A 27,729-nucleotide genomic window follows, 5' to 3' on the forward strand; every position below is an offset into this window, starting at 1 on the left:
GGGCTGTGTAACAGGGGGCAGTGTAGCAGGGGGCAACATAACAGGGGACTGTATAGCAGGGGACAGTGTAACAGGGACCAGTGTAACAGGGGCTAGTATAAAAGGGGGCTGTGTATCAGGGGGCAGCGTAACAGGGACCAGAAGAGAAGGGGCCAGTGTAACAGAGGCCACCCTAACAGGGGCCCAGCATAACAGGGGGCCAGTGCAACAGAGGGCCAGTGCAACAGAGGCCAGTGCAACAGAGGCCAGTGCAACAGAGGCCAGTGTAACGGAGGCCTGTGTAACCGAGGCCAGTGTGCAGTGTAACAAGGGGCCGTTTAAAAGGGGGCTGTGTAACAGACGGCAATGTTACATGGTGCAGTGCAAGAGAAACCAGTGTAACGGGGCAGTATAAGATGGTGCAGTGTAACAGGGGCCAGTGTAAGATGGGGCAGTGTGACAGGGGCCAGCGTAACAGGGGCCAGTGTGTCAAAGGGGCAATGGACCAGGGGGCAGTGTAACAGGTGGCATTGTAACAGGGGGGCTGTGTAAAAGGGGGCTGTGTAACAGGGGGCAATGTAGCAGTAGGCAACATAACAGGGGCCAGTGTATCAGGGGGCAGTGTAACAGGGGGCAGTGTAAAAGGGGCCAGTGTAGCAGAGGCCTGTGTAACAGGGTGCAGTGTAACAGGGGGCCGTTTAAATGGGGGCAGCGTAACAGGGGCCTGTGAAACAAAGGCCAGAGTAAAGAGAAGTACAAAAGAGACCATTGTAATAGGGACCAGTGTAAGAGGGGCCGGGTAACGGGCCAGTGTAATTGGGGGCAGTGTAATTGGGGGCAGTGTAACAGGGGGTAGCATAATGGAACCAGTGAAATAGGGGGCAGTGTAACAGTGAGCAGTGTAGCAGGGGGCAGTGTATCGAGGTCCAGTATGACAAGGGCCAGTGTAACAGGGGCCAGTACATTAGCAGATGCTTGTGTGAAATTTCCACTTGGGATCTCCACCTCGGAGAAAGAACAGAAACTGCTCTTTATATAATTTCTCCAGTGTTATCCTCGAAGTTACAGTGGGAGCTCATGAGAACCCAATGGAAATTCTCCTCCCTCCGTCTTCAGATTGTGGAGCAGTGGATATTTTGTGGCCCTGTTGTTGGATGAGGTGCAGTAAAGCTTGAATGTGAACACGTGACTGCTGACAGAGAGATGTAACCCTCCCTGTCGGAGTGAGGGTTCTGTTCCTCTTTCTTCATCTGCTTGCCCTCCCTGGCTGCCCATCTACAGTTCAGGATTTGAGGGGGTCAGCGGGAAACTGATGGGATCGGACAGGGCACCAGCTTCACACTTCCTGATATTACACCCCGCCCCCCCGATATTACACCCCCCCCGATATTACACCCTCCAGATATTGCACCCCCCGATATTGCACCCCCGATATTACACCCCCGATATTGACCCCCCATTGATATTACACCCCCCGATATTACACCCTCCAGATATTACACCCCCCGATATTGCACCCCCCGATATTACACCCCCCGATATTACACCCCCCGATATTACACCCCTGATATTGCACCCCCCGATATTACACCCCCCGATATTACACCCTCCAGATATTACACCCCCCGATATTACACCCCTGATATTGACCCATCGATATTACACCCTGCCCGATATTACACCCCACCCGATATTACAACCCTCCAATATTCCACCCCGATATTACAACCTCCCACATTACACTGCCGAAATGACAACCCGCCTGATATTACATCCCGCCCAATATTACAGCCCCAATATTACACCCACCATATTGCATCCCCAATATTACACCTCGCCCCATATTACAATCCCTGATATTTCACTCTCCAATATAGCATGCTCTGATATTACACCACCCCGATATTACACCACCGATATTACATCCCACCCATATTACACCCCCCGATATTACACCCCCCTGATATTACACCACCGAATATTACAACCCCCGATACTACAACCCCCGATATTGCACCCCTGGGCATTACACCATCCCCCGGTATTATACCCCCCAATATTACACCTCCCCCCTCCCTGATTTTACACCCTGCCCCGTGAGGAATACAATCAGGCAGGTGTAAAACCAATGGCTCACCCGAAACTGTCTGTTTCCCGTCGGGTGGATTAGGTTAAAATGAGCTGCTGTGTTACTGCCAGGTCCCTGTCAATGCTGCTCTGATGTTGGCACAAGGAGATTTAGCCCTGTACCGCCGATCTGTGACATGGCACTGCTCATTCAATGGGCTACAGGTCTGCTTTACTTCACCGAACCAAGGCAATTTTTTAATATTCATTACCAATTGGAAGAGGTGGTAATGTTTAACTGATGGGGGGGACGGGGACAATGGGCATGTCTCACCTTGCTTTTTGTATTCACTATTATTAAATGTTCTTCTACCTGAAGGAAGATCTACCTCTGAAAGGCCATGATCTACATCGTCACAGTTATCATCTTAGTCTGGGCTCGGAGGGAGCTTTAGTTCCAGTCCAAGCTCATATTATTTCAGTAATATTTCAGTTCCCTCCAGTAAACAGTGGGTTCTGATAATGAGACCACTTTGCAAATTGTGGAGGTATCAGACATCTCTGAAGATCACTCTCATTACTTTCAAAGTCTAAGCCTGGTTGAAGAAATCCCGTCCTGATGTTAACATTGTGATGTGCTTGTAATTCAACCAAATGTTCTGATGAAGAGTCCAGACCCGAATTATTACCCCATCTTTTCTCATTGCAGATACTGACAGACTTGCTGTGGATTTCATAGTATCATACAGCACAGAAGGAGGCCATTCGGCCCATCGTGCCTGTGCCCACTCTTTGAAAGAGCTATCCAATTAGTCCCATTCCCCTGCTCTTTCCCCATAGCCCTGCAAATGTTTCCTTTTCAAATATTTATCCAATTCCCTTTTGAAAGTTACTATTGAATCTGCTTCCACCGCCCTTTCAGGCAGTGCATTCCAGATCACTACAACTCCCGCGTAATAAAATGTTTCCTCATCTCCCCCTGGCTTTTTTGCCAATTATCTTAACCAATTATCTTATCTAACCTCTGGTTACCGACCCTCCTGCCAGTGAAAACAGTTTCTCTCTATCAATCAAAAACCCTTCATGATTTTGAACACCTCTATTAAATCTCCTCTCAAACTTCTCTGTTCCAAGGAGAACAATCCCAGCTTCTCCAGTCTCTCCACATAACTGAAGTCCCTCATCCCTGGCACCATTCTAGTAAATCTCTTCTGCACCCTCTCCAAGGCCTTGACATTCTTCCTAAAGTGTGGTGCCCAGAATTGAACACAATACTCCAACTGAGGCTGAACCAGTGTTTTCTAAAGGTTTAGCATAACTTCTTTGCTTTTGTCCTCTATTAATAAAGCCCAGGAACCCATATGCTTTTTTAACAGCCTTCTCAACTTGTCCTGCCACCTTCAAAGATTTGTGTATGTGCACCCCCAGGTCTCTCTGTTCCTTCACCTCCTTTTCCAGCACTTTATGATTGATTTTTCTAATTCTAGCAACTCATTGAATATAGAACCGTGCCGTGGAGTTGTGTGCCGAGATTTTCTGCTTCAGCTCCATCTGGCAATTTGCCACCATTTGGTCAGAAAACTACAGGCTGAGGATGTAGATTCTCCAGACCTCCGAGGACATGTCAGGACCTGTGAAGCGAAAAACCCCAGCACAATATACTCATCGGTATATTACAGCAATGATCATTGCTGTATACATCACGTCCCAGCATTCCATTTTAAATATTAAACAGTAGCCAGTGAAGGTAGGGAATGAGATGAAAACCATTCCTTCACCAAAACCATTCCCTCACCAAAACCATTCCCTCACCAAAACCATTCCCTCACCAAAACCATTCCCTCACCAAGGCCATTCCCTCACCAAAACCATTCCCTCACCAAAACCATTCCCTCACCAAAACCATTCCCTCACCAAGGCCATTCCTTCACCAAAACCATTCCCTCACCAAAACCATTCCCTCACCAAGATGTGCTCCATCATAAAATCCACACAAGTAATTTCATCTCAAGTTAGCTAGCACACTTGGTGAAACATTTTGCGTGCAGGAACGATGAAGAAATTCTAAATTGAGATTTGGAACAAAAGTAACCTCACCCTTGCTTTCAATAATTTGTTTTTATAACAGTGATCAATCCATTGGCCCTTATCTTTGAGGCTCTATGAACCCCATGAAACAACCCTTTCAGAGGGAGCTGCACTCACACTTCTACATTTTATTAAGTGCAAACAATAAAATTCAACGAATTATCTTAGGCACAAAACAAAAATAGCACAGGAAATGATTCTACTCCCTAATCAAACTGAAATCTTTTTAAAAAGGTAAAAATATAAACTCATGGGACGTGGCCCTTGGATGTGCTACACTGTGACGTTCCATCCCGATACAGACCCTTGGGTGTGGTGCAGCAGTGCGTAGGAACAGAGACACCATCCAGGGCCATGAAGGGAAGCAGCAGAAGAGCATCACAGGGAAACATATCCCCTAAGTCTCCTTCTCCCCCATGCAGACTGTGTACCATCAGGCATGTGAAGACACTGTGGGTAGCAGAAGTCATGAACCCACGAACCCCCAATCCCTACTATGTCACCATCTGCATTTATTTACACGTGCCGTTCTTCCGTTCTCTTTCAAACATGTTTGTAGATGTAGGTCCCCTTTCTCCAATGTGTACCTTACCTAGTTCTGTCATCGAGACAGTGGGAGATGTTTCACCATTTGTAAAGGAGCAGTAAGGAAAGAAATCTGGCACCGCTGTGTATTCACATATGGGTTCCTGTTTAATACCATTGATGTCTAGCCCAGATTGGTCTGGGGATGGCTGAATGTCCAAATAGAAGTTGTTCATTCCTGAGTCTACTTTGCCCGCTCCCGGCGTATGCCCATCCATGTACAGGTTGCTGAGGTCATTGTTAAGTTCTGTCAGCCCATTATAAGTGGGAGTCAGGGGCTCTGCTTCCCCAGGTTGTTGCTGGTGATCTCGCTGTTGCTGCTGCATACGATGCTTTTGGACCTCAGCATACAGACTGTCCCTCTGCTTCTTGGACATTCGACCAAACTTGACAGCTGCAAGAAAGAACACAGACCTCTATATCAGACGCGATTGCTGGCTTGTTTGCTGGCTTGTTCTATGATCTGCTGTACTAGAATAAAACTTTTAGAAGCAGGTACTTTGTACAGTGCTCCTCTGCACAACCTTTCCAAGTTAAAAACATACATATTAGGGAAGCTCACCTGATATCTTCAAAGCTTTAAGGACATTAAGTCCACTAATAACTGGAGAGCAATTTTGAGCGTTTGAGTTTTGTCTGAACTTAAAACTTTCCCCTCTACCCATTTTTATTCTAAAAATCAGCAGAAACCAAAAAATGTTAGGGAACGGGGAAAATCTCACAATCTGCATCTCACTCCAGAGACTTGAGCCCATAATCTAGGCAGTGATGAGGGAGTGCTGCATCGAAACATAGAAAATAGGAGCAGGACTGGGCCATTCGGCTCTTCGAGCCTGCTCCGTCATTCAATGTGATCATGGCTAATCCTCTATCTCAATACCATATTCCCGCTCTCTCCCCATACTCCTTGATGCCTTTTGTGTCCAGAAATCTATCTAGCTCCTTCTTAAATATATTCAGTGACTTGGCCTCCACAGCCTTCTGTGGTAGAGAATTCCACAGGTTCACCACCCTCTGAGTGAAGAAATTTCTCCTCATCTCAGTCCTAAATGTCCTACCCCGTATCCTGAGACTGTGACCCCTGGTTCTGGACCCCCCAGCCAGGGGAAACATCCTCCCTGCATCCAGTCTGTCGAGCCCTGTCAGAATTTTATATGTTTCAATGAGATCTCCTCTCATTCTTCTAAACTCGAGTGAGTACAGGCCGAGTCGACCCAATCTCTCCTCATATGACAGTCCTGCCATCCTAGGGATCAGTCTGCTGAACCTTCACTGCACTCCCTCTATGGCAAGTATATCCTCTCTTAGGGAAGGAGACCAAAACTGCACACAATACTCCAGGTGTGGTCTCACCAAGGCCCTGTATAACAGCAGTAAGACATCCTTGCTCCTGCACTGTCGGAGGTGCCGTCTTTCGGGTGAGACATTAAATCGAGGCCCTGTCTGCTGTCTCAGGTGGATGTAAAAAATCCCATGGCACTATTCGAAGAAGAGCAGGGGAGTTCTCCCCGGTGTCCTGGGCCAATATTTATCCCTCAACCAACATCACTAAAAAACATTATCTGGTCATTATCGCATTGTTGTTTGTGGGATCTTGCTGTGCTCAAATTGACTGCCACATTTCCTACATTACAACAGTGACTACACTTCAATAGTACTTCATTGGCTGTGAAGGCGCTGTATAAATGCAAGTCTTTCTTTTTGTGTTAAAATCATGATGGAGGAGTGTCACGGAAATGCAGATTTGTCCATTAATGACACCATGATTCATTTCTAGATTATTGTTCCTTCGTTCCAGTTTCCTCCACTTCCTTCCTAACTCTTCCTGCGTTCTGATTCCTCGGGCAGCTGTGGCCCTCCAATATCTCACCTAAGGGACCATTCTTCATCTCTGAGCCTAGACAATGAGTGGCGGCAGGCTATTCCACTGTGTTGGGCAGCACAACAGAGTCCAATTCTATCCTCGCCTGACATTGACAGGACTGACATTGACATTGATCAGAGGCAGAATCTGTTTTTTTGTCAAATTAGGCCAGTTTCTGGCCCAGTTTAAAGCAGCCAACATCTCTAAGATTAAACATAAGACCTTTGGGTCTGTTTAGATTCCGTTCTCCACGAGACAGTTATAGTTAGGCTACAGTTTCATTGGCTGCCTTCACGTGTCCAACAAGAAAGCAGAAGAATGGGAGCAGCATTTTCTTGGACTCTGAATCAAAGTCAAAAATTTAGAGACGTCTGAGAGACTATAACCGTGTGCATTGTTGCATCTGGTAGTACATTGCAGATTTTAGCCCTGTGAAGACATCTGATAAATAATCAGTGTGTCCATATCATGTTTATCTGCTTACTGTTAGCAAAGATATTAACTTGTTTCTAGGCTAAATATTTGAGAAACAGAATTAAATAGAAATTAGAACAAAAAAACAATCCGTCCAGCCCAACCAGTCTGTGTTGTGTTTATCCTCCCCATGAGCAATATTCTAATCCCTTGTATCCACCCTGTTCCCATATCCCTTTATACCCCCTCTCCTTCAACCACCTATCCTGTTCCTAAATGTTGACAATCTGTTTCAATCACTAGAAGTGCATTCCATAGCCTCACAAGCCTCATCTCCCCTCTGTCCTAAATCACTTACATTTAATCTTACGTCCCCCCCGTTCTATTTGATTTTGAGTTTATCTGCAGATCGCACACCATCAATGTGATTTGCTAAAAATCTTATTTGTGGAGCCCCATTGGGAGTTTAAAGCATGAGGGATGATCTTGTGATTGTTCTTTTCCTGTTAAAGTGAGGTGGGATGTCATGGGGTTTCTGTTGAACACGGAGTTGGTATGTGGTGCCAAGTGTGCAATCACCAGTGTCACTACTAAATTCTGGCGTATGCACATGGCCGATATCTTTGGCCAACTTGATATGTCAAAGGTGAGGTTTCTAGGCAAAAAAAGACAAAACAAAATTGTGAAAATAGCCTTAAGTTGTGGATCATATCTGTACCTTCCTATCGTTTATGGTCAGCCTGTTCATCTGCTCCTTGCATGCATGCACACACATGTACCCACACATGCACCACACACATGTGCACACACATACACCACACACACATCCACACCTGTGCGCACACACACATGTGTGTGCACACATGTGCGTGCCACACACTTGCACATACACACACGTCTACAGACATGCAAAAATGTGCCCACAGACGTGCACACACACAGGGACATGGACACTGACAGAGGAAAGCTGCAATAATGTATAGCATTCTACTCAGTTTGTGATAGAGAACCTTCAGTGTTATATTTTTGGTGTATTTCAGATTTTAGATCTGATAAGGCGTGTGATATTTGTAGCATGCTGACTACTGCTTGATATCACTATCGCTCAACTTGGACAAGTACAGAGACAGTCACCGAGCTCACACTATCAGGGAGAACCAGTCATAGACCCATTTATTAGAGAAAGGTGTTCCTGATTGGTGAGCCCAATGTCTCAGTACAGATGACAAACGTTGGCAAAGAAATTTAGTCAGAAAATATTTAAATATGATATTTATTCAAATATACTTGTTCGCAACAAAATAAAACAATGATACACATTCTACAACAGGACATGAAACAATTATTTTTCACGAAACAGAATAAGGAAGTCCAAACTTTGGGAGAGCGACAGCAAAACAGGACCAGTTGTAGGTTGTGTTAAAAGAATACTTTTAACTGACCTGTGGGGATAGACCAGGGCTCACCATGTTGGGTCCCCTGACCCTCGAATGGGGAAATGGGGAAGAGTTTCCACCAAAACCAGCCCTTGAGAGGATGTTCTGAAGGTAATTTCCTCCACAAGATACCCAACAGGCACCTGAAAAAATTTACAGCATCTTACCAGCTGGATTAAATGAACTGCTGCTTCTAGGGTTGCCAACCCTCCAGGATTGTCCTGGAGCCTCCAGGATTTAAAGATTAATCTCCAGGATGCTGCTACGAGCAACCCGGAAGAAAAATCCAAGGGGAATTTTTTTTTAAATTGTATGTTTTCATTTTCTTTGAATACTTTTGTTTATTAGTTATAAAAATATTGGAGATGGGGATAAGAGGCTGTTTGACGGACAAGGCACAAATCATCCAATCGGGTAACGAAGAGTCTGTTCGCTTTCTAATTGGCCGTGGGAAGAGAGTGCACTATGAGGATGGACATATTGGACGGCCAATGGTGGGAGTGTGGGGGCGGGGCACCATGAGGATGGACGTGTTGGACAGCCAATGGTGAGAGTGTGGGGGCGGGGCAATTGGAGGCAGGCGGTCATGTGACGAAACCTCCAGGAATACGTCCAATCACAGTTGGCAACTCTAGCTGGTTCTGACAAACCCACTCTCCAGCACACTGACACATCCAGAGATGGGCTGAGTCAACTCATAGCAGCTCATACAAAAACAGCTGGATGCCTGGACAATTCTTCAATAAGAACAGCATCTGCTCTTTCAAAGGTAGAATCTGTCCCTCAAGCTGAGGGAGCAGGGCACTTGGAGCGTCACAAAGTGAGATTCTTTCTTCCTTCTCATGCTGTCTGTAATGTGCTGTCCTCTTTACCTCCTGGTCTTTTGTAGCCATCTCCCCTCCTCTGGATTCACATCTGGGAAAGGGGGAAAAACAGCATGTTGTTGCCAAAAGAATACTTTTCAATTAAATTAACAAATATGAGATAATATACGTGAAAAATAACTTATTCAAATTAGAAGGGTGGAGCGTCTCAAGGTTGGAAGAGATCATGAGGCCAATTTTCATGGCCTGTGACCACCCCCGGGAATGCTCCATTCCCCCAGGTGCAGAGGTCACGGTAAAGATGCAGAGACGTGGATCGTCAGGTCTCTGTCCCTTTAATGCTGCTCTAAGCTGTCTGGGGCTCTCCTGTTGGTGGAGGTGGGGGAGGGGCAGACCTCGGTCTGCGCCTGTAGTGAACACAGGCCTGACAATATCATTTAAATGAGGAGGAGGGGGCATTATGATCCTCTTGCCTTATTTTCCATCTGCAACACTTGCAGGATGCCCAGTGCGGGGCACCGAGAATAGATGATTCATCCGCTATGACTCCCTTTCCTCATCTGCCTTTGCCAGTATTTTCCCATTAATCCTGTCATCCCTCTGAGTAAAAGATCAATGGCATTATTTCGAAGAGGAGCAGTGGAGTTCTCTTCAGTGTCCTGGTCAATAATCATCCCTCGTCCAACATCAAAATCTGGTCATTATCTCATTACTGTTTGTGGGATCTTACTGTGCGCAAATTGACTACTGCGTTTCCTACATTACAACAGTGACTACACTTCAGAAGTACTTCATTGGCTGTGAATCGCTTTGGGATGTCCTGAGGTCGTGAAAAACACTATAAGAATGCAAGTCTTTTCTTTTGCCTGTTCCATGCTTTTAAGTGCATGACATTACACGTGTCTACATTAAGCTGTAGCAGAAGCTCCTTCTTCTGCTGCTTTGGCCTCTCTGATGCCCCACTGCTTTGGGGATTTCTGTGCATCTGCAAAACATGAACGGACGCACCAGCCATTGGAAGCTGGGAGTTGCTTTGCCTCCTCTCCAAACCCCACACCTTGAGCCAGCCGGTGATGGAGAGCACTCTGAGCACTCGGGATTGTCATAGAGTCATAGAGTCATAGAGTTATACAGCACGGATAGAGGCCCTTCGGCCCATCGTGTCCGCGCCGGCCATCAGCCCTGTCTACTCTAATCCCATATTCCAGCATTTGGTCCGTAGCCTTGTATGCTATGGCATTTCAAGTGCTCATCCAAATGCTTCTTGAATGTTGTGAGGGTTCCTGCCTCCATAACCCTTTCAGGCAGTGAGTTCCAGACTCCAACCACCCTCAGGGTGAAGAAGTTCTTTCTCAAATCCCCTCTAAACCTCCCGCCTTTTACCTTGAATCTATGTCCCCTTGTTATAGAACCCTCAACGAAGGGAAAAAGCTCCTTAGTATCCATCCTATCTGTGCCCCTCATTGTATTTAAGGTTCCGTATATTGGCATAAGTACATTTATATTCTGGGATCATACTATGCACGTAGGCTGGGCACAGTTAGTTGAGTTTCTTGCCTCTTGTATTCAAGGGTGTCGTAAGTGTGACCAGCCAGTTAGGGCACTCTCCATTCCCACTGTGACTGATGTGCCACGTTCCCTGGAAACCGGCCCTGCGGAGGGTCCCTTGTAGGGATACTTCCTCTCAATCTCCTACTTCAAGTAGGGTTTGATAGAATCATAGAATCTTACAGCACAGGAGGAGGCAATACGACCCATCATGCCTGTGCCAGCTCTCTGAAAGAGCTACCAATAAGTCCCAGTCCCGTGCTCTTTCCCCATAAATTCCCTGTAAATCTTTCCTTTTTAATATTTATCCAGTTTGCTTTTGAAAGTTATTATTGAATCTGCTTTCACCACCCTTTCAGGCAGTGTATTCCAGATCATTATAACTCGCTGTGTAAAATTTCTCCTCATCTCCCCCCTGTTTTTTTTGCCAATTATCTTAAATCTGTGTCCTCTGGTTACCAATCCTCCTGCCAGTGAAAACAGTTTCTCCCTACCTACTCTATCAAAACCCCTCATAATTTTGAACACCTCTATTAAATCTCCCCTTAGCTTTTTCTGCTGTAAGGAGAACAACCCCAGTTTCTCCAGTCTCTCCACATAATTGAAGTCCCTCATCCCTGGTACAATTCTAGTAAATCTCTTCTGCACCCTCTCCAAGGCCTTGACATCCTTCCTAAAGTGTGGTGCCCAGAACTGAACACAATACTCCAGCTGAGACCTAACCAGTGTTTTATAAAGGTTTAGCATAACGTCCTTGCTTTTGTACTCTATGGTTTTGACATCCTAAAGTGTGGTGTCCAGAATTGGACACAATACTCCAGCTGGGGCCTAACCAGTGATTTATAAAGGTTTACCAGGTGACTAGCACAGATGCGTTTAAGGGGAAGCTAGATAAACACATGAGGGAGAAAGGAATAGGATTAGCTGATATGGTGAGATGCAGAAGGAAGGGAGGAGGCTCGATTGGAGCTTAAATACCGGCATCGACCGGTTGGGCCGAATGGCCTGTTCCTGTGCTGTACATTGTATGTAATTCTATGTAACCATAACTTCCTTGCTTTTGTACTCTATCCCTCTGTTAATAAAGCCCAGGATCCCATATGCTTTTTAAAAGCTTTCCCAACTTGTCCTGCCACCTTCAAAGATTTGTGTATGTGAATAATATCTTTTTGCAAAGATAACCCATAATGATACTATTTTCTAATTTTTTTGAATGTAAAAAGATTCGGCATACTTTATTTACCTGTTTAAATGAAGAAAAAATCATTCCATCACTTCTGCATCAGAACCTGTCTCCTCAATGCCAGAACCAGGTCACCATCGTGAAACTAAGATTAAGACAGCCCATGGAATCAGTGCTGTGAGGTAGCCCTGTTTGCCGAACCCTTATCTTCTGTATCCTCCTTTTCTTCCTGTACGCATAGAAGGTGGCTTGCTTTGTACCAGGTCATTTACAAAACTACCGGGAGAGACTGAAAATTCCATTCGTGTCATATCTGTTAATTGCTCCATTAAGTAAACTGCACTCTCCGTGCTTTTAGGTGTCTTGTAAAAAAACACACACATTGTTCGAAAGCCTAAAACCTCTCCGTGACAGCGTCATAGTGAAACACATAGTGAAGCAAGCCCCATCACCAAGCCACGTTGGAGGCAAGCCGAGTTTCCTGCTGGGAATGTGGGATCGACGGTTTCACCCTGTAAAGAATCCCAACAGTTTTATACATCTAAACAATACGGTAGAATATATCTGTCAGTGGGTGGAACTCACCCTACTTTAAATATGTCCAAGGCAGCAAGTTCAATGTGCAGAAAATCGCAGGCCAGTTTGCTTAAGTCAGACTCCTTCCCTTGTAATTGGACTTAACGGGATCTTAGTGGGTTTTACTGACCTACTTGGGCTCTGTAACTAACTGCAGGGAAAGAGCATTGGAGTAATTACATTCAAAGTACGGTTAACATTAAAATGATCATAATGAGAGGCAACATTACCACACACAAGAGATTTGCAAACTTGTGTTTGTACAGAGTGTGCTGGTTAGGGAATCAGACTTAAAGGAGTTGCTGAGGGTATAAGTGTCAGGGAGTTGATTTAATATCAAGTGATGATCAGAGTATTTCAGCTCCTGTTCTCTGTAGAGTCAGACACTGTTCTCAGCAAGTTTCCTCCAATTATATCATTACCAAATATTATTTGAACAAAACTATTCAAAACGTCAAAGAAACGGAGAAATTTAAAGGAAGCTTTTAAATTAAATTATGGCCCCAATTTTAACTCTGGGTGGGTTTTGGGCGGGTAGGCTGAAAATTCACCCACTGCTGCTGAATTCAGGCTCCAGCTATTTCAACTCATTAACACATGCCCCTCCCTCCACTCTTGCCATCAATGGGCAAGAAGTGGGGCTCCCGCTGGCACAAGGCAGGTGACGAGGTCAGGATCCGGGCACAACTTGTGGGGGTCGGGTGTTTGGGAAGAGGGGGGGAGGGGGAGTCCAGGGCCTAAGCTTCCCTTGTGGGGTCCAGAGGAGAACTCCTGCTCTTCCTGGCCCCTCAAAGAAAAGGAAAACATTTACCTTTTTAGGCCTCTTCTTGAGCTGATTCTCTCTTGTCCCGGTTCAGCCTGGCGTGAAATGCCCAAGTTCAAAATGCAGGCAGGTCCTGATGACATCACGGGGACCCAACAGGCCGATATAAAGTAGGACCATGCTAGCTTTGGGTGGGTATCCTTGTCGCCTGTCCAGGAGCAGCTTAAAATTACAAACTGAGTGATCCTGGGGTCTCCAGGGCAGGCAAGGATGTTAACTGCCTGCCCGGTTTCCATTGGGCAGATAAGGTTTAAATTCCCCCCACCCTCCCCACATCTTGAGATTGAAATGGGAGGTGCAAAAAGAAACACTCTCATAAAAGACTCAGTGAATTATTTCAGTGATTTTCTTTCCTTTCTGACATCAAAATGTTTAGAGAGTTCATCCTATTTCATGCCATCAGTCCATTGCTAAATCATGTCACTCAATGTTGTACTGGTGCGATTTGTGCCTACATCTCCTTCAAACTAAAAAACATTTTACTATATGTTAAGCACTGCATTCCATACTTAATAAATGATTGATTATGTAATGACTGTTCCAAGTTTCAGGTTTGCCTGAGGTATTCTTTCAGGTGCAGTGGTGTTGGTCACTCTGACCTTATGTTCAGGAGTGGGCCCGGTCTGCCCTAGGTATAATTAAATGTTAGCATTACCCAGGGGATAACAATAGGAGCTCTTCAGTTCTGAACTGGATAATGTCTCTTTGCACATGCCTCTCTCTTATCTTTCAGTCAGTGCACTTTAGTGAGTCAAGGCAAGACACAAATCATTAAACTGCTTAATTTACAGATGTAAATAAACTTCACTTACCTGATCAATTTTTATTCCTTTTCTTGAAAGAAATAATAGTACTCTGTCACTTTCACAGGCTAATAATTTTCTATTGCATTACCATCCTTTCTGGACAACTTCTAACTGTAACAACGTACCTCCTGCTCCTCACCATCTCCTGTTCTCTCTCTGCATTCACAGAAGTGCAAAGACAGTGTCCCCTCTGTCTCCTTTCCCATTCACTGATTTGCCAGAAAGCCAGTCAATACAATTGGTTCCTCCCCTTTTGGGGTTTGGGTGTAAACCCTGCCTGATATTTTCAAAATGAATAGGGGCCATCCTCTCTTAATGAGCCTGGGATGACATTGTCTCATTTTGAAGTAGATTGTGAGCCACAGAATTCCACAGACTGGCTTGTCAAGCATTAATACACATCCTCAATGCCTAGCCCATTAAAGAATAGACCCTTTGTATCAGTAACTGCAGCATGTAACTTTTTAAAACTGTGCAAAATCACTTTGCTTTAAAACATAACACTTAAACATTACTCATTCCCAAATGCTTTCCCTGAAGAAAAAAAAGTGATCAAAAATCCAGAAACGTGACAATGGCATTTTTACAAAACATGTCTGAATTATCTCCAGCATTGTTACACAGTGACATATAACTCACCCATTCTGAATATCGGTTCAAGACTTATATCTCCCTCTCTGCTCTGCTCCTTCTCCCACCTTGAGCAGTTCTCAGGATAGATCTTTAATAAGCTCTTAACAGTTCTCAAGAAGCATGTTTTTCAGTAATTTTTGTTTTACCCATTTTAGGATGAAAGCACGATGTAGAATCAGGCTAATTATGGACAAAACGAGTGTCACCATTTTCACTTGTCCTTGTTTGGTTTAGTAGTGTCTACTTACCATTAAATTTAACACCCAGAAGAATGTGCTTAAATTGCCAATACAGCGCGTGTATGTAACGTCAGTCTGTCAGGGAGAGCAAACACTGGATAATCACAGTAGCTCAGTGATATGAAACAGTAGACAGCTTACCGTCCCGTGACATCCCCACGGTCAAACACTTCTGTAACCGACAGTGCTGGCACCGATTCCGGCTCGTTCGGTCAATCAGGCAGTTCTTTTGCCGAGGGCACGAGTATGTGGCATTGCTCTGTTGGCTTCTCCTGAAGAACCCCTTCAGAACAAATAAAACTTTCAAATCAAACAGGCTCTCAAACTAAAACCAACCTTGTTCACTTGGCAAAATGAGCCTCATTTCTGAGCTTGGTTAGAGTAATATGAATAGTTAACACGAGAATTCCACAGGAAAAGTCAGGGATGAGAAAAGGTCATTCGGCCCTTCAAAGCCTATACTTCCAGTACATTAATTCTCCAATCGTGGCATCTTATTGTATTTTAAATCAGTTCTTCACTTCTCATGGTAAATTATTCCATACATTTCTCACTCTTTGAGCAAAGAAGATTTTCCCCACGTTTGTTTAAATTTACTTTTCATTCATTTCCACAAATGGATTGTGGTTCTACTGTCTTGAAGTACTTTGAAGTAATAATCTGGGTTTATCGTATTTATACTACTTAATATTTTATTTATTTCAAGGAGGACCTTCCTCGATTACCATCTTTCTTCATTTGTATGCCCAACTGACTGCACAATCTTTTGCTGTGTCCACTGCCTCATCTGCTATCTCTTTGTCAGAAAACTTAACCAGTTAACAACTGGTTTGAATATCTAGGTAAATTATAAGATTAAAAGTAATAGAGGAAGTTACTGGAATTTATCAGAGACAGAGTGACTGAGCATTTGGACAGTTATCAGTTGTCAGAGAGAATCAGCATGGATTTGTGAAGGGCAAGTCATGTCTGACTAACCTAATTGAATTTTTTGAGGAGATCATTGACATGGTGGACAGGGGAGTGTGTATAGACGTTGTCTATATGGACTTTCAGAAGGCATTTGATAAGGTTCTGCACAAGAGATTATTAGCAAATTGGTTGGGAGGCAGGAGACAGAGTTAAAGCGAATGATCTCTGATTGGTGAGATGTGACAAGTGATGTTCCCCAGGCATCTGTACTGGGGCCTCAGCTTTTCACCGTATTTATCAATGATGGATGAAGGAATAGAGAGTACTAATACCCAAGTGTGCAGAAGACTCTAAATTAGGAGGCACAGTAAGTTGTGTGGATTGCAGCAGGAAATTACAAAGATATAGACAGACTAAGTGATTGGGCAAAACTGTTGCAGATGGAGTTCAATGTGAGGAAATCCACTTTGGATCTGTGAAAGAAAGACTTGCATTTCTATTGCGCCTTTTACGACCTCAGGATGTCCCAAAGCTCTTTACAGCCAATGACGTACTTTTTTCCGAAGTGTAGTCACTGTTGTAATGTGGGAAACACAGCAACCAATTTGCGCACAGCAAGATACCACAAACAGCAATGCGACAATGGCCAGGTAATCTATTTTAGTGACGTTGGTTGAGAGATAAATATTGGCCAGGACACCGGGGAGAACTCCCCTGCTCTTCTTCGAATAGCGTGATGGGATCTTTTACATCCACCTGAGAGGGCAGTTGGGGCCTAACCCTATCCCTAACCCTAGTCTCTGGAGTGGAACTTGAACCTTCTGACTCAGAGGCAAGAATTAGGAGCGACGGCTGACACCTCAGAACATTTTCTTAATGGTGAGAGACTAGGAGCTATGTTGCAGCAAAGGGATTTAGGTGTCCTTGTACACGCTAGTGTACCGGTGCAAAACGTAATCAAAATGTCGAATGGAATGTTGGCCTTTATCTCAATAGGTTGGAATTCAAAAGTGAGGAAGTTATATTACAGCTGTAAAGATCCTTCGTCAGCCCCCATCTGGAGTACTGCATTCAGTTTTGGGCACCACACCTCCGGAAAGATATACTGGCCTTGGAGGGAGTACAGTGGAGATTCACCAGAATGATACCAGAGCTTAAACTGTTAAATTCTGAGGTTGCATAAACTTGTCTTGTATTCCCTTGAGTATAGAAGGTTAAGGGGTGATCTATTTGAGGTGTTTAAAATAATAAAGGGATTTGATAGAGTAGATACAGAGAAACTATTTCCTCAGGTGGGGGAATCCAGAACAAGAGGGCATAACCTTAAAATTAGAGCTAGGCCATTCAGGAGTGAAATCAGGAAGCATTTTTTCACTCAAATGGTAGTGGAAATCTGGAACTCGCTCCTAGAAGGCTGCCGATGCTGGGTAAATTGAAATTTTCAAGACTGAGGTTGATAGATTTTTGACAGGTAAGGATATTAAGGGATATGGAGCAAAGGTGGGTAAATGGAGTTGAGATACGGATCAGCTATGATCTAATTGAATGGTGGAACAGGTTTGAGGGGCTGAATGGCCTCCTCCTGTTTCTTTGGATCCAGGCACTAATGCCTGTCAAACTCCAATCAGCAATTCTCCCACTCTGACACTGGATACTCCCTGTCTCCTACTTTATAACCAGTTCCCTATCCAGTCCTATATTCTGCCTTGAATTTTTATTGCTTCTAATTTAATTAGAAGTCTTTTATGAGGAACTTTCTCAAACTTTCTAAAGTGTAATGAAGATAGGGAGTGCCAATGTCTAGTTTGGCTGTAAAGATGGTCGAAGAAATCAAGGATATTTGTCAGCGAGGATCTTCTCTTTCTAACTCTAACTTTCTAACTTTCTAAACTGGGCGACATGGACATGTTGGGCCGAAGGGCCTGTTTCCATGTTGTAACTTCTATGATCTATGATTCCATAACTCCATGCTGGCTGTTTCCTATACTATACAAAGATGCCTCTCCCACCATTTGAAGAGATTCTGTTATTTTACCTGTTATTGATATTAGGCCCTCCGACTTTATTTTCCTCCAGCTTCACCAGAAGTTCACCCTGACTTAGAAGCTGTTGTTCCTCCTGGATCTCCCTCAAATCGGAGGATCAACTACCTCCTCTTTTACTGTGTTAAACAGAACAGCCAAAGCTGCTCCAAACAGCCTCCATCTCAACCTCTGTCCTGGCCTCCAATCCAAAACACTTCCCTTCCCATCCTCGACCCACCCTCTCACGTTCACTCGGGGCCCTCAGGCCCTCGATCACGTTCACTCGGGGCCCTCAGGCCCTCGATCACGTTCACTCGGGGCCCTCAGGCCCTCGATCACGTTCACTCGGGGCCTCAAACTCCTTCATTCCAAGACTCAGTCCTAGGAATGCCTCCACTCCAGGACTCAGGACCACAAATATCCTCTGACTTCACCTCGTGCCCTGGACTTTGCTGCTGCTCACTGACACAGCTCTATCGCTGCTCGAACGCAGGGTTTGATGGGCTAATCCCCTTGCTCCAGCTTCCACTTCACCTGACTGCTCCTCTCCCCTGCCTGTGCTACGTTCGCCACTCAACTGCTGCAGTCCACGGCCAATGTAGGGTGCAATCAACCAAAATCCTGATGTGCGCTCCCAGCAGGCACACTTCTGCACCAGGAGTGTGGTTTTGTACAATTACTCCAATATCACATAGATACAGCACAGCAACAGGCCATTCGGCCCAACTGGTCTATGCTGGCATTTATGCTCCACTCGAGCCTCCTCTCACCCCTCTTCATCTAACCTTGTCAGCATATCCTTTCTCCCTCATGTGTTTATCCAGCTTCCCCTTAAACACATCTATGCAAATCGCCTCAACTACTCCATGTGGTAGCGAGTTCCACATTCTTACCTCTCATTGGGTAAAGAAGTTTCTCCTGAATTCCCTATTAGATTTATTAGTCACTATCTTCTATTTATGGCCCCAAGTTTAGGCTTCCCCTCATTAGTGTCGTTCCACATTTCGAATTTCTCCAGAAAGTCATTGGCTCTTTGTGACATGCAGATTCCAATCAGTAAACAGAGAGCTGGGGTCTGATCACCCATGCAGGCTGTCATCACCACCGATTGAGTGGTCGTGAGATTGTGTTAAGTGCAGAGCTTTGAACTTATTCAACACTGCTCCCGATCAGAGAAATGACGGCTTAAATGTTGAGATTGTTTGGTAGGCTGATGATATTAGCTAAATGAATTGACACTAACAGCTAATTATCATACAGTCCTGCATCAATATGCCCATATGTTTTAATTAGTTAGTCACTAGCTGTTCAATTAGGAGGAAAGCAGCTGACAGCTGCCAAGATGCTGTTTAAACTGCAGCACTTGTGCATTTGCAACAGAATCGGCCGTGACAAGGCGGCTGGTTTATTCTCAGTACAGCGGAGTGATTTATCATCTCTACTCATCTTTACCAACATGCCTCAGTAAATCCTTCTGGTTACATTAAGCCTCAGTGTTGATACAGTGACAACAATATCAGGACATCACACATCGTTCCTCCCAGACTAAAAAGAGCACGCAAGCATAACAAGAGTCAAGGACAAGGAAAGTCCATTCAGTCCATCGAAGCTCGTCCTTCTAGCACCCTGACCCATGTGACCCAGTGACTGCACTTCCAACACTTCCCCCTGCTTTGCTGTGCCTCCACTGCCCCATTTCAAAGATCGTTCCAAACATCCCTCAGTCTTTTGAGTGAAACAGTTCTTCCTAATATCTGTTTTAAACTTACTTTTCACTAATTTTATTTTATTAGTTAATTTCTTGTGGCATTGTTCACAGATAAACCCGCAGGAGGGCCGATCTCCCTCCCCCAGCACTGACTGTGAGCTCAGTATGTGGAGCAGGGCCACACAGCTTCCTCCCGGGTACCGGACCGGGCACACATGGAGGCACACAACTGGGCACGGGACAAAGAGTAGAGGGCACATCCTGGACCTAAGGCACTGTTAAAGGGGCAGGCAACAACAACAAAAGCTTGCATTTATATAGCGCCTTTAACGTAATAAAACGTCCCAAGACGCTTCACAGGAGTGATTATCAAACAAAATTTGACACCGAGCCACATAAGGAGATATTAGGACAGGTGACCAATAGCTTGGTCAAAGAGGTAGGTTTTAAGGAGTGTCTTAAAGGAGGAGAGAGAGGTAGAAAGGCGGAGGGTTTAGAGAGGGAATTCCAGAGCTTAGGTCCTAGGCAGCTGGAGGCACGGCCGCCAATAGTGGAACGATTAAAATCAGGGATGCGCAAGAGGCAAGAATTGGAGGAGCGCAGAGATCTCGGAGGGTTGTAGGGACTGGAGGAGGTTGCAGAGATAGGGAGGGATGAGGCCATGGAGGGATTTGAATGTGAGAATAAGAATCTTACAATTGAGGCATTCCCGGACTCGGAGCCAATGTAGGTCAGCGAGCACAGGAGTGATGGGAGAAACGGGACTTGGTGCAAGTTAGGATACGGGCAGCAGAGTTTTGGATGAGTTTATGGAGGGTGGCAGATGGGAGGCCGGCCAGGGGAGCATTGGAATAGTCAAGTCTAAAGGTAGCAAAGGCATTGGATGAGGGTTTCAACTGCAGATGAGCTGATGCAGGGGCGGAGATGGACGATAAAACGGAGGTGGAAGTAGGCGGTCTTGATGATGGAGCGGATATATGGTCGTAAACTTAGGTCAGGGTCAAATAGGACGCCAAGGTTGTGAACGGACTGGTTCAGCCTCAGGCAGTGGTCAGGGAGAGGGATGGAGTCGGTGGATAGGGAACGGAGTTTGTGGTGGAGACCGGGGACAATGTTTAATTGGAGGAAATTGCGGCTCATCCAGTACTGGATGTCGGACAAGCAGTGTGACTAATCAGACACAGTGGAGGGGTGGAGGGGTCGAGGGAGGCGGTGGTGAGGTAGAGCTGGGTGTCATCAGGGTGCATGTGAAACCTGACGTTGTGTTTTCGGATGATGTCGCCGAGGAGCGGCATGCAGATAAGAAATCGGAGGGGGCCAAGGATAGATTCTTGGGGGATTCCAGAGGTAATGATGTGGGAGCGGCAAGAGAAGCCATTGCAGGTGATTCTCAGGCTACGACTGGATAGATAGGAATGGAACCAGATGAGCGCAGTCCCACCCAGCTGGACAATGGAGGAGAGGCGTTGGAGGAGGAAGGTGTGGTCAACCATGTCAAAGGCTGCAGACAGGTCAAGAAGGATGAGGAGGGAGAGTTTACCATCATCACAGACACATAGGGTTTCCGTTGAACTTCTGGAGAATTGAGAGCTTGTTGGGCCTGGAGGAAACACTCCTGCTCCTCCTGGCCCACAAGCAGTGCAGTAAAGGCTGATCTGGGCCTTCTCACCTCCTCTTACGTGGCAAGAATCACGAGCCCCGGGAATCCCGGCCCCCAGGAGTTAAAAATAAAAATGCTATTAGAATGGAGGCCCACAGCACCCTTAAAAGCTTTCACTGACCGACCCGCTTCCTGAGAGCGGATTGGTTGCTGGACCCCCACCCTAAAGCACAGAGCAAACAGAGTGAGTTGCGAACAGAGTGGGAATTTGAGAACTTGGTGAGAGGGAATTAGGTATAGAGGGGGAAGGTCAGTGAACAGAGAGGAAGAGCTCTGAGAGCAGCAGAGGTGGGAGCGGGGACCAGAGCGGCAGAGGCAAGTAAATAAAAGTTGGGGATCGAAGGCCTAAACTCACTTGGAACAGCAAAGGCAGTAAATCTTCAGGATGAATTTGGTGGGGTCGAAAAAAATCAAGGAGTGACTCCACAGGATAGCAGGTAGGTGATTGGCTGGCAGAACACCCGAGAGTAGAGCGAGAGCGGGAGGCAGTGTGGTGGTGGGAGAGGCCTGAGAGAAGAGCGAGAGCGGGAGGCAGTGCGGTGGTGGGAGAGGCCTGAGAGAAGAGCGAGAGCGGGAGGCAGTGTGGTGGTGGGAGAGGCCTGAGAGTAGAGCGAGAGCGGGAGGCAGTGCGGTGGTGGGAGAGGCCCGAGAGCGGAGCGAGAGCGGGAGGCAGTGCGGTGGTGGGAGAGGCCTGAGAGAAGAGCGAGAGCGGGAGGCAGTGTGGTGGTGGGAGAGGCCCGAGAGCGGGAGGCAGTGCGGTGGTGGGAGAGGCCTGAGAGAAGAGCGAGAGCGGGAGGCAGTGCGGTGGTGGGAGAGGCCCGAGAGCGGGAGGCAGTGTGGTGGTGGGAGAGGCCTGAGAGTAGAGTGAGAGCGGGAGGCAGTGTGGTGGTGGGAAAGGCCCGAGAGTAGAGCGAGAGTGGGAGGCAGTGTGGCGGTGGGAGAGGCCTGAGAGAAGAGCGAGAGTGGGAGGCAGTGTGGTGGTGGGAAAGGCCCGAGAGTAGAGCGAGAGTGGGAGGCAGTGTGGTGGTGGGAGAGGCCCGAGAGTAGAGTGAGAGCGGGAGGCAGTGTGGTGGTGGGAGAGGCCCGAGAGCGGGAGGCAGTGTGGTGGTGGGAGAGGCCCGAGAGCGGGAGGCAGTGTGGCGGTGGTGGGAGAGGCCTGAGAGTAGAGCGAGAGCGGGAGGCAGTGTGGCGGTGGGAGAGGGAGTAGAGCGAGAGTGGGAGGCAGTGTGGTGGTGGGAGAGGCCCGAGAGCGGGAGGCAGTGTGGTGGTGGGAGAGGCCCGAGAGCGGGAGGCAGTGCGGTGGTGGGAGAGGCCTGAGAGAAGAGCGAGAGCGGGAGGCAGTGCGGTGGTGGGAGAGGCCCGAGAGCGGGAGGCAGTGTGGTGGTGGGAGAGGCCTGAGAGTAGAGTGAGAGCGGGAGGCAGTGTGGCGGTGGGAGAGGCCCGAGAGTAGAGCGAGAGTGGGAGGCAGTGCGGTGGTGGGAGAGGCCCGAGAGCGGGAGGCAGTGTGGCGGTGGGAGAGGCCCGAGAGTAGAGTGAGAGCGGGAGGCAGTGTGGCGGTGGGAAAGGCCCGAGAGTAGAGCGAGAGTGGGAGGCAGTGTGGCGGTGGGAGAGGCCCGAGAGTAGAGTGAGAGCGGGAGGCAGTGTGGCGGTGGGAGAGGCCCGAGAGTAGAGCGAGAGTGGGAGGCAGTGCGGTGGTGGGAGAGGCCCGAGAGCGGGAGGCAGTGTGGCGGTGGGAGAGGCCCGAGAGTAGAGTGAGAGCGGGAGGCAGTGTGGCGGTGGGAGAGGCCCGAGAGTAGAGTGAAAGTGGGAGGCAGTGCGGCGGTGGGAGAGGCCCGAGAGTAGAGCGAGAGCGGGAGGCAGTGCGGCGGTGGGAGAGGCCCGAGAGTAGAGTGAAAGTGGGAGGCAGTGCGGCGGTGGGAGAGGCCCGAGAGCAGAGTGAGAGTGGGAGGCAGTGTGGCGGTGGGAGAGGCCCGAGAGTAGAGCGAGAGTGGGAGGCAGTGCGGTGGTGGGAGAGGCCCGAGAGCGGGAGGCAGTGTGGCGGTGGGAGAGGCCCGAGAGTAGAGTGAGAGCGGGAGGCAGTGTGGCGGTGGGAGAGGCCCGAGAGTAGAGTGAGAGTGGGAGGCAGTGTGGCGGTGGGAGAGGCCCGAGAGCAGAGTGAGAGTGGGAGGCAGTGTGGTGGTGGGAGAGGCCCGAGAGTAGAGTGAAAGTGGGAGGCAGTGCGGCGGTGGGAGAGGCCCGAGAGTAGAGTGAAAGTGGGAGGCAGTGCGGCGGTGGGAGAGGCCCGAGAGTAGAGCGAGAGTGGGAGGCAGTGTGGCGGTGGGAGAGGCCCGAGAGTAGAGCGAGAGCGGGAGGCAGTGTGGCGGTGGGAGAGGCCCGAGAGCAGAGCGAGAGTGGGAGGCAGTGTGGCGGTGGGAGAGGCCCGAGAGTAGAGCGAGAGTGGGAGGCAGTGTGGCGGTGGGAGAGGCCCGAGAGTAGAGCGAGAGTGGGAGGCAGTGTGGCGGTGGGAGAGGCCCGAGAGTAGAGCGAGAGTGGGAGGCAGTGTGGCGGTGGGAGAGGCCCGAGAGTAGAGTGAGAGTGGGAGGCAGTGTGGCGGTGAGAGAGGCCCGAGAGTAGAGTGAGAGTGGGAGGCAGTGTGGCGGTGGGAGAGGCCCGAGAGTAGAGCGAGAGTGGGAGGCAGTGTGGCGGTGGGAGAGGCCCGAGAGTAGAGTGAGAGTGGGAGGCAGTATGGCGGTGGGAGAGGCCCGAGAGTAGAGCGAGAGTGGGAGGCAGTGCGGCTTTTACACGGTTGGAGTCAACTCACCACAGGCAGAAATTGAAAGAGGGACGTCACAGGACAGCAGGTAGGTGATTGGTTGGTGAGTATTACTGTTTCTTCTTCTCTCTGTTCGGGCAGGGGTTTAACTAAGAGCTTAAATCAATAACTTAAAGTATAATAAATTAATTAGTTAATAAAACTAACAATAGCGAGAGATTAAAAACTGTAAGTAAATAAATAAATTCTGGTTCGACAAGCGATGGCAGGGCATGTGGTGTCGTAACTGCAGCTTGTGGGAATTGGTGGAGACCAGCGAGATCCTGAGCAACCACATCTGGAGTAAGTGTCTGCAATTTGAGGAACTTCGGCTCAGAGTTGTTGAGCTGGAGTCCGAGCTGGGACATTGCGACACATCAGGGAGCGGGAGTGTTCTCGGGACACTTTGGTCCAGGAGGTAATAGTTAGTACGTGAGGTAGTAGTTTAGATTTTGGTCAGTGGTCAGGGACAGGAGGATGTGACTGTGAGTCAGGCAGGTATGGGGACCCAGGATGCAGTGATGGAGGAGCCTCAGCCTTTGACCTTGTCCAACAGGTACGAGGTACTTGCTACCTGTGTGGATGAGAACAAGGGCTGCAAGGAGGATGGGCAAACTGACCATGGCACCGTGGTACAGGAGGCCATTCAAGTGGAGGGAGTAAAAAGGAATGTGGTAGTGGTAGGGGACATTATGGTCAGGGGGATAGATACTGTTGTCTGCAGCCGCGACCGAGAGTCCCAAAGGCTGTGTTGCCTGCCTGGTGCCAGGGTTAAGGACATCTCCTCGCAGCTGGAAAAGAACTTGGAGCATGAGGGAGAGGATCCAGTTGTCGTGGTCCTACTGGATGGGGTGAGGAGGAGGGGGAGGACACAGATCTCCCCCCCGGCGGACGGGAGGCAGTGACCTGCCTCTGCCACCACTAAGGCCTGGATCAAGGTGGCAGAGGAGGTCACCTGCACCACCAACGTATCACGCACCTGCACACAGTGCAGGAGGCGCTTCAATGACCTAAGTAGGTCAGCCGAAGTGAGTACTCTTACTCATTCCCCGACACTCCGTCTGCCACATCATCGCCCCCACCCTACATCTCGTTCTGCACTGCCAACACTACTCTATCACATCACTCCTCACACCCCCACAAAGCTCATCCTCATCTTACCTGCACTTACTTACCTCGTCAGTGCTCATCCCACCACTACCACTCAACCCAATCCTCATACAATCTCATGGCTCTATCTCATACTCACCCTCTGATGCATCTCTTTCACGGTCAGCCTCACGCAACCTGCCACTACCTGTGCTGCAGCCACAGGGCATGCATCACATATGTGCAGTAGGAAGGGGAACGCAAACGTATTGTGAGCATGAAGGGGATGCACAAGGGTGTTTGAGGGTTTGTCATGGTTTTTACTTATATTCGATTTCTGATCAACTCACATTACATTGTCACCACTACTGCCACGTCTTGGCCATTCTTGACTGGCTTGTGCAATAATGCCCTTTCATGAGGTTCTCCATTAACACCCTTGATGCCACCCATTGGGTCACCCTACAGTGGGTGTCTGTGTAGTTGCACGACTACTTTGTGCAGGTGCCTGTTGCGCAGCACTGTGCTGTGTAGCTCCATGTGGCGGAGGTGGACGGCATGCCTGGTGAGGCTGGTGATGTTGCTCGTCCTCCAATCGAGTGATGAATGCAGCAATGGAACCCTCCCCCCGCCCCCCCCCCCATCCTGACAGTGTAAGTGTGAGGGGTCCGCAAAGTAGGTAAATGTGCTTGGACGGCAGAGTTTAGGGTATGATTTAATAATTTGGAGTGTGGAGACAACGGTGTGGCAGGCAAAACTTTGTCTGAGGTGACAGAGAGTCCTGCTGCAATGAATGAGGGTTTACCCCGCACCTGTTAAATGGACCTTTGCAGCTGCCACTGGCTGCTGGCTGCAACACGTCTGTTTGAACAGGGAGTGTTTGCCCCATCGTGGGAAACACGTTCTGGGTAGCCCAAAATCCGAATTCTCCTAAAATCTCCAACTAATGAGATCTGTAAATGACCTCAAGTACCCAGATAATGATCTTAAGTGGGATCCCGCCGGCTTTGATTGCCAGTGGGAGTCCCGCATGCGGGGGCTGCGCGCGCACCGATTCGCGTCATTGGCGAACCCAGAAGTGGACGGGTTGGAGCTGGGCTCCGGACCCACTCCGGAAATCCCCAACTTTACGAGCCCCCCCGCCACGAACGCACCTGCTCGGCCATCCGAAAATTGGCCCCAAAGAGTCTGCAAAGAGACTAGACAGGTTAAGTGAGTAGGCAAGAAGGTGGCAGATGGAGTATAATGCGGGGAAATGTGAGGTTATTCATTTTGGTAGGAAGAATAGAAAATCAAAATATTTTTTAAATGGTGAGAAACTATTAAATGTTGGTGTCCAGAGCGCCTTGGGTGTCCTGGTACAAGAAAAAGTTAGCATGTAGGTACAGCAAGCAATTAGGAAGGCAAATGGCATGCTGGCCTTTATTACAAGGGGGTTGGAATACAAGAGGGGATCTCATTGAAACATATAAAATTCTGATAGGGCGAGACAGACTGGATGCAGGGTGGATGTTTCCCCTGGCTGGGGGGTCCAGAATGAGGGTCACAGTCTCAGGATACGGGGTAGGATATTTAGGACTGAGATGAGGAGAAATTTCTTCACTCAGAGGGTGGTGAACCTGTGGAATTCTCTACCGCAGAAGGCTGTGGAGGCCAAGTCACTGAATATATTTAAGGAGGAGCTAAATAGATTTCTAGACACAAAAGGCATCAAGGGGTATGGGGAGAGAGCAGGAATATGGTATTGATTTAGAGGATCAGCCATGATCATATTGAATGGTGGAGCAGGCTTGAAGGGCCGAATGGCCTACTCCTGCTCCTAGTTTCTATGTAAGAGTAAGGAAGTATTACAACAATTGTACAGGGCGTTGGTGAGACCTCACCTGGAGTACTAAGTACAGTTTTGGTCTTCTTATCTAAGGAAGGATACACTTGCCTTAGAGGTGGTGCAACGAAGGTTCACGAAATTAATTCCTAGGATGAGAGGGTTGTCCTATGAGGAGAGGTTGAGTAGAATGGGCCTATTCTGTCTTTAGAGGAATGAGAGGTGATCTCATTGAAACATATAAGATTCTGAGAGGGCTTGACAGGGTAGATGCTGAGAGATTGTTTCCCCTGGCTGGAGAATCTAGAACTAGGGGACATAGTTGCAGGATAACGGGTCGGACATTTAAAACTGAGATGAGGAGGAATTTCTTCACTCAGAGGGTTGTGAATCTTTGGAACTCTCTACTCCAGAGGGCTGTGGATGCTGAGTCATTGAGTATATTCAAGGCTGAGATAGACAGACTTTTGGACTCTAAGGGAATCAAGGGATATGGGGATCGGACAGGAAAGTGGAGTTGAAGTTGAACATCAGCCATGATCTTATTGAATTGGCACAGCAGGCTCGAGGGGCCATATGGCCTATTCCTGCTCCTATTTCTTATGTTCTTATGTTACCCACCTCCGTTAAAACCAGAAGTGGGCGAGCTGGGGTC

At 47.7% G+C, this 27,729-nt stretch overlaps 1 protein-coding gene across 1 annotated transcript in view; it reads right to left on the reverse strand.

Moving 5' to 3' along the window:
* LOC137304657 (nuclear receptor ROR-alpha A) overlaps positions 1-27,729 on the reverse strand; it is a 197,655-nt gene that overhangs the window by 55,424 nt on the left and 114,502 nt on the right. Inside the window, exons 3-4 of the mRNA XM_067973302.1 lie at positions 15,207-15,348; positions 4,727-5,113 (exon numbers count right to left, since the gene is read on the reverse strand). Coding sequence (XP_067829403.1) covers positions 4,727-5,113; positions 15,207-15,348 — 529 coding nt within the window. The remainder of the gene's footprint in view (positions 1-4,726; positions 5,114-15,206; positions 15,349-27,729) is intronic.

Source organism: Heptranchias perlo, chromosome 38, assembly GCF_035084215.1.
Source record: "Heptranchias perlo isolate sHepPer1 chromosome 38, sHepPer1.hap1, whole genome shotgun sequence".
NCBI lineage: Eukaryota > Metazoa > Chordata > Chondrichthyes > Hexanchiformes > Hexanchidae > Heptranchias > Heptranchias perlo.